General features: G+C 42.9%; 1 protein-coding gene across 6 annotated transcripts; it reads right to left on the reverse strand.

Moving 5' to 3' along the window:
* Window positions 1–643: 643 nt before the first annotated feature.
* On the reverse strand, window positions 644–9,884 carry NME5 (NME/NM23 family member 5). 6 transcript variants are annotated; one of them, XR_014854911.1, is made up of 6 exons: window positions 8,183–8,349; window positions 6,219–6,424; window positions 5,753–5,853; window positions 4,596–4,714; window positions 1,464–2,300; window positions 644–821 (listed from the first exon to the last, which is right to left on the reverse strand). XR_014854911.1 is itself a non-coding variant. In XM_085073628.1 (6 exons), the coding sequence occupies exons 2-6, from the start codon at window positions 8,309–8,311 to the stop codon at window positions 2,214–2,216; spliced, it is 642 nt and encodes a 213-aa protein (XP_084929754.1). In that variant the 5' UTR covers window positions 8,312–8,341; window positions 9,524–9,884; the 3' UTR covers window positions 644–2,213. The 6 variants fall into 6 exon arrangements, 5 of the variants coding, with proteins under 5 accessions (XP_084929754.1, XP_084929753.1, XP_084929752.1 ...); XM_085073628.1 differs by adding an exon at window positions 9,524–9,884 and having other exon boundaries at window positions 644–2,300; window positions 8,183–8,341; XM_085073627.1 differs by adding an exon at window positions 9,490–9,883 and having other exon boundaries at window positions 644–2,300.
* Window positions 9,885–11,266: the final 1,382 nt, after the last annotated feature.

Below are 11,266 nucleotides of genomic sequence, written 5' to 3' on the forward strand. Positions count from 1 at the left end.
AGATTACTCATTCCCACAGAGAATATCTCACCTTGCTGACATCGAATGGAAAGACATCTCTAAGTTAATGTTTTTTTTCCTAAAGCTACATTTTCTGTGCTATGGATTTATAACCCTGGCCAAGCCTGTACCACTCTGGGCTAAATGAAAACCCGATGACTATAAGAAATGTAGCAGCACGTGCCCCAGCAGCCTCTCCCGTGGTATCACAGCTCCCCCATGGGACCAGGCTGCTTGGCCATTTCACATTCTCAGGACTGACCCTCTGCCCACATTCTACTTATTAATGCAGGCTCCTCAGGATCTCAGCTGTGAAAGCTGCTGGATCAATACTTGTCCTGTGTTCAGGTACACTGAGTCAGGATGGCACCCATGGAATGAAGGCAACTTCTCTTTCCACCTTTTCCTTGGGAAATGGAAGCAAACACCAGTCAGCAATTGAAGGTGTTAGCTCCAACATCAGAAAATAATTCCACGATAGATGAACACCTGAATGACTGAGTTTATATTGTGTGAGTTATAAAGGTGGTATTTGCAACAGCAGCTGCCTTTGTCCTTTCTCCCACCCCCTGGGTAAGGACCCACCTACTCTCATCCAACATAACACAGCTCTGGCACAAAAGCAAACTGAAAACTCCATCAGTAACATTAAAGATGTATTTATTGTCAAGCAGTATCACATCAAAATAAGCAAGCAACTGTCATAGTAACTAACAAAATACAGGGGAATGCCTTGTGAATTCACCGGATTTTAGTTTCTGGCATCTTCAGAAAATGGATTTTTTTATCTGGCTGACAGGAAACCACAAAGCACAACTGTCCTGTAATTGGAGCAATCAGAGACATATGGGGACAATAATTACAGGCAAAGTAAACTGGTTGTAAACAGTTCTGTTTACTGTATTTCTTACCACCTCATATTTTTATTCTTTATTATTTGAGTGTTTGGGCTTTCTTTTTTTCCTTATCTTAGAAGTCCCAAGATTTTTAGCTCTTGGTACTGTAGGGACCAGTTTCTAAATGTTTATTATCTCGGCTGGCAATAATGGTTTGTTCCACTGAGAGGATAAACAATTCACTTAAACAAGGTTTGATGTTACAGACAAATGACTTATGTTTCTCATAATTACTCAAATTGGGGAAGCAAGTTTTTTCATGAAACAAATTATGAAATTGCTTGTTTGTTTAGCATTAGTCAAGCATACTTGTATTTCAGAGTTATGAAAATTACACTGTTTTCTTCATTCTAGCCCATCAAACCATAAGATACAAAGCTTGAAGTTAACAGCATAAGTACAGCTCTCTGAAGAAAATTAAAAAGCCCCACATACCCAAGAAACAGTTTAGTTACTACATAAAAGGCAGTAGTGTGGGAGTAACCTGCTGCCTGTGGAAGAGCTCTCTCCTGAAATTCCTCAACAGAACACATGAAAGTTTGAGGAAAACAACAGAAATTTGTGTACCTTTAGGAGCAGAACATAGAAAACATTCTTAAGGTGAGCTGCTCCAATTAAGCACCTTTCTTGCAAACATATTGGACGACAACCTTGGTCCTTGACTAAAATCCACCTTCTTATGATTTATAGCCACTGAGCCTTTTGCCACCAAGATGGGAAGGTGCATTCAATGTACCTTCAAATAAGTCCTTCAAATTACATTCTGACAAAATACATCAGACTTAAGTGAATCCTCTTCAAGAGTGCCTCTGTGATGTAATCAGCAACTAAAATTCCAAACTTGCTAATATGCCTCCAGTAATTGTTTTCTACATTATATCCAAGTAGCTCCCTATACAAATGAATTTCTGTCTGTCAAAAAATTGCTGAAACTTAACTCTTGGCTTCACAAAGCACAGGCCAGGTGGATGTCATTTGGGAATCCACACTGCCGTAAATGACTTTGTTCTCCCACACAGCCAAACCAAGAAAAATAGGGAAAATAGCAGTAAGTCACACCCAATCAGAACACTGTCTTTTTCTAATCACCCAATGCCATAAATGTAGCATGTAACTCTACATTCACTTTGCCAGGAGAGAAGGTACTAGAACCACTACATCCTGGTTAAGTGTAAGGTTATTTATCCCATAAAGACACAAGTAGTTATGACAAATGCATTTACTTCAGATAGTACTAGTTATACAGCCAAAGGACACACAGAAAATGACAATACACATCTGTAACCTGGAATGCTGGAGATGGTTTCCACCGAGTTCTCACCGCTGATGCCCTTCCTCAGAGACACGATATCGGAGTTTAGGTTTATTAGGATTGTGCTCAATCAGCCAGTCAGCAAGCCAAATCTGTAAGCAAAAGACCCAAATGCTTCCAGTTTTCTGTTGTTTTCTATTAAGTGTACAGGAGAATATTAAAAGCATTATTTGAAATCTCTGCTAAAGATACACTCCAACTGTGCTGCAAAATTAGGATCTTTAAAAAGAAAAATGGACATACAGATGACTTGTTTTTTAAAAATCTTCTCTTAAATCTTCACAGCTTATATTGCTTTTGAACAATTCACACTGACCTTTAGAAGACAACTTGTCCTGGCAATGTTTATCTTTGTGAAAGTATAAGAACATTTGAGCCATACTTCAAATAATTCAGCCAGCTCTGTTTTGGAATGAGGCTGCACAATACGCATGAAACTGCTTAATGAAATCTTAGTGCTGACAACACTTAGAGATATTTAATCTAGTAATCATTCATTAGAAGTGCCAACCTTCTGCACTGAAATCACCTTACAGTACCTAAAACTTAAAATCAACACATGGCTACTTTTTGAAATTCATCTTGTAAGTCTTCCAGCACGTTGTACTTAAATGAGAATGTGGGAGGCAGGAATGCCTTGAGTCCTAATTCCATCTGCCAGTCTGGGCCTGGCCTTAGGCAAATTAACCTTTCGCCTCGATTTCTTCACTTGTAAAGCAAAGTTTTTAACACATCCTTATTTACTTCACAAGGCTGTTGACGATTAGTTTCTGGAATGCTGAGTACAACAAACTTCATACCACGCTGTGAAGTGAAGAACTGACAAAACAGCAGACAGGGAAGGTAAGCAACACTGTCCTTTTACTACCACATACAAAAAGGGTTGGTTTGCAAAGGGAGAGCCAAGCAGAACATCACGACAGGTAAAGTAAGCAACAGCAGAACAGTAGTAAGAATCCAAGACAGAAATCCAAGACAAACAAACAAAATAAAACACAAAAATCCTTAGAAAAACTACTCTGAAAAAAAGAAATCCTCAAATCCTTTGAACCCAAATAAATTTATCCTGCATTACTTAAGGAATTGGCTGAGACAACCTCTGTGCTGACAGCAAGTATTTCTGAGTGCATAGACATTTTCTGATGCCATCTCCAAAAGGAAAGGAAAGAAGAAAAATATACTGGAAAAAACCCAAAACATTCCAACAATATCCATTTCTGAAGCAGTATCAAATCAACATTATTTTCCTTCCGTTACAAGGTCACATACATTATGGACAACGAAGGTGGTGCAAATATAACGTTTTTAGCAAAGCTACTGACATTGCTTCATACAGCTTTCTTACAAGCAAGGAAGGAAGGAATTGTCTCAATGAACTTACTATTATATACTTCATCATTTACTAGAAAATTGTTCTAAGAATGCAGATTAACTGGAAGCCAAAACAATGAGTTAAGAGAAATGGGACTTGTAACAAAAAAAAAATAAATTTAAAATCAGTATTTCATATAGTAAAGAGATTACTGAAGGGAAAGAAGATGGGAATACTCTTCAAATATGTGATAGGTTGCTGCAAAAAAATGAGATATTACATTGTCTCCAATGTCTTCTGGGGATAGTAAAAGGGGAAAAAAAAGGTAATGGGCTTAAAATTGGAGCCAGGAGATTTAGGCTATCTTTTAGTGAAAGCTTTTAACAAGTATAATTAAGCATTGAAACAGATTGCCTGGGGAGACTGCAGATTCTCCATCATTTGGAGGGCTAAACCACAGGCCAGACACACATTGGTTAGGAATAGATACAATTGGTTTGGCCTTTGGGCAAAGGAATGGACTTCATCTCTGTTTTCTAGATTTCTGTGGTAACAATGCCAGACATACAGATAAAGTAAACAGGTTATAAAGCTGGAACAATCAAAGTACATTAAATGTGACCTCATGTATATCACACAGTTCACAGGAACACTCCAAGTGATTTTTAAGGCTTTTTTTTCCTGAAACGTGTCCTTTAGAAAAATGCAATGTTGATTATAAACCTGATAATGATGTAAAATCCATAACTGCCAGCAAGTTGTCACATGGATTAATTATCTGCATGCTTAAAGAAGTACTAGTGTGAATGACAGGAACTTTAAGAACACAGAGACACATTCACCATGTTTTTTCAGATGTAAGAAAATTGATTTTGTTTAGGGACTGAAACCACACCCTTGTTTCATCTCTAACAAACAAATCAACTTCTTGAAACCAAATGTTATTTGAGTAGCTCATTAGCTGACAGCTAAAACATCACAGCTCTTCAACAACAGAGTAGTTATTCTACAAAAAGAGACTTTACTAAGTAACTGCATCCCAAAGCTGACAGCAGCGCTGGGACAATGCACATACCATGGGATCTGCTGGCTTCTCTTTGTACAGGGCAGTGAGCCCAGCCAGCAGTGTGGGCTTCACATACAGGTTCAGGTAATCCCTTGCTCTTTGCCCAGTGGGAACAGGCTCCAAGATTGCTGTGAGGAGGAACCACAGATGTTAGAAAGCAGTGTGTAGTGATTAAACCCAGCATTCTTTCAAAGGTTGTTTGTATGTGAGCTGCTCTTTTCCTTAATAAGTTAATAATACATCATTGGTTTTTATAGCTTCTCCTACAACAAACTGCAAAGAAACTCCCTAAACTTCTTTACAATGTCCCTGAGGTAATTTTACTAATTATAGTCTGTTAGGAAAAGGGAGGAAATCAGATCATCTGGGGAAAACTTTTATTCCTGAAGATGCATTTGGGGCAGAAGAGAAACAATATATCCCACTTTCTTCTTGCACTGTAAAGCTGGTTTCTGAAGACCCTAAAAATCTCACCTTTAGTCTTGCTTTGTTGTTAGGGTGAGGAGACAATGTGAGGAGACATGGTTTACAATGGGTAAGGTCGGTAAGGAAGTGCAACATCTCCTATTAAACTCACTGATACAGCTAACAAAAAGTATCAGTACACACGTTTTTCTAACAGTGTCACTTGATCCTTTATGTCAAAGAGCAAATCCTGTTACATTACAAATCAGAGATCCTCTTGCAGCCTTTCCAGGTTCTAAGGCCCTTTTCTCTGGCACTTTATTTTGGAATTGCACTATCATGTGAGCATCCAGCTGCTTTTGAATAGGATTTACTCAGCCTAAATCCATGAAGAGAGTCAGTCTTCTCAAGTCAGCAGGAGTCTCCAGGGCTGATAGTGCCAGAAACACTTGCTGGAGTGTAATAGTTTCCTATTTCCTCTCACTTACCAGCTTTGTCTGCTCCAGTTCCCAGAGGAAGTTTGAAAAACAAAAGCAATCCCTGTAACTACACTGGCTCTTCAGATAGGTTTTTGGTAAGCCTTTCCTAGCAGAAAATGTCAGCTTATACCTAGAGACACACAATCCTATAAAGCAAACAAACCCAAACTCTTTTAGATCAATTGTATCTCGAGTCAGGGCACAGACAAGTAATACCAGCAAAGGACAGGGAAGAACTCGATCCTCCCCAAGACTGGCAATGAACCAACTGTACCATTTTACCTTCTGGAAATATGAATCGAATTTCTCTCTCTGCTGAGGACATGCTGAGGCTGCCGTGAAGCCCATTCCTTAGCTCATCAGTCCCATAGAGTGCTCTTAAGCTAAAAACAAGGGAAATAACTGTTTAGATGGCAACTGCAAGCCCCTTTCAAGTCTCTGCAGCCTGAGAGCATAGAAAAGCAATAGACACAGACTAAGTAACAAGATATTGGCTTGATTTTCTTTTAAACATAAGCAGTAGCTACCTAAAACTTATGTTCATGCACTCAACATTCATCATAAAATAGATTAACTTTGCATACCAAAAAACAATGGTGAAAAGCTGTTACACAAAACTGAAGAGATAAGAAGCTTGTGTCTGTACTGTACAAACAAACAAACCACAAAAAAAAAAAAAAAAAAGGGAAATTCTGGTCTCAATCAAGAAAATGACAAAATCCTTGCCCAAAGCCAGTCAGTGAGTTACCTGTGAGGATGAGTTATCCTAGCTTTTAGGCTGTTGGATGGTCCAAGCAATTCCTTCCAGTACGAGATTGCATGCTTTCTAGCAAGAACCATAGCAACTATAGGGCCAGAACTCATATAGGCTGTTAAATTAGGAAAAAACACTTTTCCAAATTGGTCTGCGTAGAAGTTGCTACATTGCTCTGGGCTTAACTGGAGCTTCCGTTTCTATAAAGCATAAATGACAAAAAAAAAGAAGTAAAATAGCTTGATACATTGAAACAGCTTAGAGCAGGATTAAAAGGCAGGATACAGTCCTCTGCTGCAGTCATATCTCTATGTGCAGAACACAGAGTAAGTTCTGAAACTGATCTGATTCTCACAGATTGGATCCTCTTTGAGATACAGAGTAATAAAGAGCAACAGTTTTCCAACTTTATTAAGAAAACAACCTATTTAATTAAGATGTGATTTTAGCCCAGGCAAACTACAACATTTTCTAACTGCTGGATGACAGAGCACTGTACAGAAAAAGTGGAGAGCATTACAAGGGCAGGATTTTATTACTCAGCTGCTACAGCATAATGTTCTACTTTTAAGCAAGTTTATCTCCAGCCCACACTGTTAATTATGCAATTGCTCTATTTTCATTCAGTGCTCTGTGACTCTCCCAATAGTTACCTAGCCTGCAGGTGGACAGGATCAGGACAACTCTGGGAGGTTATCAGAAACCATAGGGCAGATAAGAAAAAAAATTTGAAGTGCATTCTTTGACCTCAAACTTATACAACACAGGACTACCACATACTCAGAGTCCTAATAACTCGGGTGTCAAAGTCACTGCAGACATCAGAAGGTTCTACTAACATATTGCAACTAAATAAATAATCTATTTTGTCTCATCTTCTGATACGTATTGAATCAATACAGACATGGAATTGTTTGGGTTGAAAGGTGCCTCAAAAATCATCCTGCTACCGGCAGACACACCTTCCACTATACCAGGTTGCTCAAACCCCAAACCCAGCCTTGAACACTGCCAGGGATGGGGCAGCCACATTCTGTGCCAGGGCCTCACCACCTTCATGATGAAGACTTTCATCCCAATATCCAATCTAACCCTGCCTGCTGTCAGTGGGAAGCCACTCCCCCTTGTCCTGTCACTCCATTCCCTTGTTCAAAGTCCCTCTCCAAATCTCCTGGAGCCCTTTTAGGCACTGGATGGGGCTCTGAGGTCACCCTGGAGCCTTTTCTTCTACAGGCTGAACAACCCCAGCTCTCCCAGCCCGGCTCCAGAGCAGAACGGCTGCAGCCCGCGGAGCATCTTCATGACCTCCTCTGAGTAGCTCCAAGGGATCCGTAAAGAAATAAATGCAAATAATAAATACAAATAAATAAAACAGCCAGGAAGGTAAGTGAGGAAATAAAAAAACAAAACAAAACAATGCGGGGCGGAGGGGGAGCAGGGGGAAGGGCTCCCGCCGCCCGCAGGCGCGAGGGCGCAGCGCCCCCCAGCGGCCGCCCACCCAGGTATATTTAAATATTCATTAATTGATTTAAATATTCATAAGGTCAATTTACTGCAAAAACAGTGAAACAAAAAATTAGTCAGGCTGCAACCGGCCAGGTATCGAGCTCAATCAAATCTCTAATATCCTTTCACACTGCACAAAATCTTGTGAGATCTGAACTCCACAGAGTTGTTTTGGAAAGTTCACACATCTGCTCCATGCATTTGGTAAATCTGTGTTTATTAACAAAGTCGGTGTTTTCCTGTGGTTAGCAAAGTAGTAGGTGTGCTGTGCTCCATTCCATGCATGAAAAAGCATCTCCTTACAGAATCTGGCAGCAATGTTTGATTACATATGAAAAACACGAATCGATTTTCGGACACACAAGCTTTTAATTACTGGCTTGATTGCTGAAAGTTAAATATTCTTCTGACTTATAAACTAGAGTTATTTCCTCTGGAGCACAGCCTGTTACCTGAATGATGTGGAATCCTGATCGGAGAATGAGATCCTCTATTTCTTCTTCTTTATCAATGATATCTGGTTTGATGATAGCCAGAGTTCTTTCCACAAAAATCTGAGGTTCAGGCATTAAGACCTCCATCCTGGCTTCTAAATTAGAATTCAGGTGTCCCTTTCACACTGCAATGACACCAGCACATGACATTTGGAGTTTGTCTACTGCACAGTCTCCTGTGGTGACACTCACCATGTACTCCAGGAACAGAGAGGGTCACCCCCAACCTCACGAAATCCATGTGAGATGTTCTCTGCACTCATTAGCACTTTGTAGTTCACACTCCCATTTTCAGTGCAGTGGCACTTCCTGGAAAATAAGCCAAAATTTTAATGCAGTTACTCACTAAGTTGGACAATGTATGAGGAAAGAGAGGCATTATCACACGCCTTGATGTGGGCCCCCTGTACTCCCACACCCTCCATCCACCAACCGTGAGCTCCTTCAAAGCCCAAATCTGTATCCTCACACGTGAAGATTGTAGTGTGGAACTTACAACCTGCAACTGGTCCACCTGTAAGCCTTGGAGTATTTCTCCATAGTTATTTAATTCCTGTATTTATGGGCTCCAGACAAAGTGCCGGTTTTCTGACCAAGCAGATGCACCAGCAAGAGCATGCCAGATGAACTATGCTGTCAGTGGTGGAACCAGTGAGGAGGTTTCCTATGGACCTGTGACCACTCGTGACTTTTATCACAGTACAGTTTGGGTTGGGAAGGACCCTAAAGACCATCCAGTTCCACCCTGCCATGGGCAGGGACACCTTCTACTATCCGAGGTTACTCCAAGCCCCATCCAAACCTGGCCTTGCGTATTTCCAGGGATGGGGCACCCACAGCCTCTCTGGGAAACCTGTGCCAGGGCCTCACCACCCTCACAGCCAAGAACTGCTTCCCAATATCCCATCTAACCCGGCCCTCTGACCGGGGAAGCCATTCCCCTTTTTCCTGCCACTCCCTGTCCTTGTCCAAAGTCCTTCTCCCGCTCTTCTGTAGCCCCTTTAGGCACTTGGAGGGGGTCTAAGGTATCCATGGAGCCTTCTCTTCTCAAGGCTTAACACCCCCACTTTCTCAACCTTTTAGAGAGAACTGCGAGAGCAGGATGCTGCGGGGGATCGTGTCAGAGCCTCACAGAATTCCACACAATGGCACCTGCAGCTCTTCCCTCGTCCACTGCCCGCCGTGTCCCCACGTTGCCAGCCCAGGCTCTCTCCATCCGCCCTGGACCACACCCAGACACGCAGACCCTGCCTGGCCGCAAACACCTGCTCCCTGCTGCACAGTCCGCTGGTAAACCACTCCGCCTGCCTTGGGAACGGAGCGGCTTTTCTACCGCGGCCTGCGGGACTCGGCCGGACGCGCCGCCGTTGCCGGGCGATGGCGGGGCTGGCCCCGGGCACAAGATGGCGCCCGCGGGCCTCGGCGGGGCGGGACGAAGATGGCGGCCGAGAGAGGCGCGGTGATGGCGGCGGAGGCGGAGCGCCCCTCACGGCCCGGGCCGGCGGCGGGCTGCGCGCTCACAGCGGGGGAACCTACCCCGGGATGGGCCCCGCGTGTGAGGGAGTCAAGGGGGGAGCGGTGTGATCTCGGTGGCTCATCTCAAAAACCTTATTCCTCCCTCCCAATAAAAGCTTTATGTCGGTTTCACCTCACGAACACAGCTGCTGAGGGAGCCGTGCGCTCTCAGCAAACGCTCACGAAGCGAGGCAACGCGATTTATTGGCGGGGTAAAAAAAAAAAAAAAAAAAAAAAAAAAAGCAAACACAGCACTTCTACCCCGGTTATTTCTCAGTGTTTGTGAGGAGGTTTCCTGCAGATGCCCGAGCAGCGGCGGCGGGCCGGCAGCTCTGCGGTGCACTGATCCGAACCTACAGCTGTCTAATGGTGGTTCTCAGCCCTGCCAGGGAATTGCAAACACTACCCCACGCCACTTTTACGACAGAAGGGTGTAACGAGTAGGAAACCTTCACTGTTTTGTGTATTAAACACAATAATAAGCTGGGCCTTAAGCGGAGCGCATTCTCTGGGGACTTTCCCCGCATTTCCCCCTCACGGTGCCAGTGTGTTTGCTCCCCGCACATGCCGTTTCCCCGTCTCTCGAGGCCGGCAGGAACCTTAGCACAGCCATTGTCCATCGGACACGCTCCGCAGTGCCGAGGCAGGGCTGCCCCGGTGTCACCTCCCGGCCTTGTTTACCGGCGCTCCCGATGGCCCGCGGCCAGCTGGCCCCGCGCTATCGGGGTGTGGGCTGGTGAGCAGCCCCGATAACCGCACTGCCTCCGCCGCCCTGCTGCTCTCCCTGCTCTCCCTCCTGTCACCGTGTGGTCTCACAAACCGCGAGCCGAGCGCTGCGACACCTGCGGCCTGCTGGTGACTGCAGCCAAAACGGGCCATGGCACTCCAGCCCTTCAGGTGACGCTGTCAAAGGGACAGAGCGAAAAGAGAGGTGTTTAATTTTAAATTAAACTTTAAATTTTAATGGTGTCAGACTGAAAGCAAATGCAAAGGGAAAAAAAAACCACTAAAAAAACCCCCCAACAGTTTGTAGCCAGAAGTGCTGACACTGTGTGCTCTGGTTAGCTGAGGAAATAGCAAATTCACAGCAAAAGCTGGTTTTAGTGTAAAAAAAAATCCATTTTACCTTAACCTTTTTCATGAGTAATGTGAATAATATAAAAATAGAAATAAGAAACAAAACTATGCAATTATCTCCTTGCAACCAGCTTGAAATATATTTAAAAATCAAAGACTGAAGATTTTACTTATATACCTTAAAAATAAAGGTTCCAAGTGCACAAGACAAACTCAGACACAGGCTTTCCTTTACCAACACAGGCACAGGGCATTTGTTTCTTTAACAAAAATACCTTATCCAGTATTTCATTTGAAGACACTGTAAGCACTGCAACTTCACAGAGAAAATAGATAAACATGTTTTATTTTTAAAAAAAATGCTGATAGAAAGAGTTCACCAGTTTTTAATTTTTGGTTTTGGGTTTGTTTTTTTTTTTTTTTAGTTTAGGGCAGAGTTAATTCAGCAAG

This window comes from Lichenostomus cassidix, chromosome 13 (assembly GCF_008360975.1).
Source record: "Lichenostomus cassidix isolate B80296 chromosome 13, HeHo_3.0, whole genome shotgun sequence".
NCBI classification, from domain to species: domain Eukaryota; kingdom Metazoa; phylum Chordata; class Aves; order Passeriformes; family Meliphagidae; genus Lichenostomus; species Lichenostomus cassidix.

What these genes read in the sequence shown, in the direction of transcription:
- NME5 (XM_085073628.1), bottom strand. Translation starts at nt 8,311, where the DNA reads ATGGAGGTCTTAATGCCTGAACCTCAGATTTTTGTGGAAAGAACTCTG. An exon ending in TCGATTCATATTTCCAGAAG is followed by an intron (nt 4,715 to 5,752) that starts GTAAAATGGTAC and finishes TCCTCCTCACAG; the next exon opens with CAATCTTGGAGCCTGTTCCC. An exon ending in AGAAGCCAGCAGATCCCATG is followed by an intron (nt 2,301 to 4,595) that starts GTATGTGCATTG and finishes TTTTGCTTACAG; the next exon opens with ATTTGGCTTGCTGACTGGCT.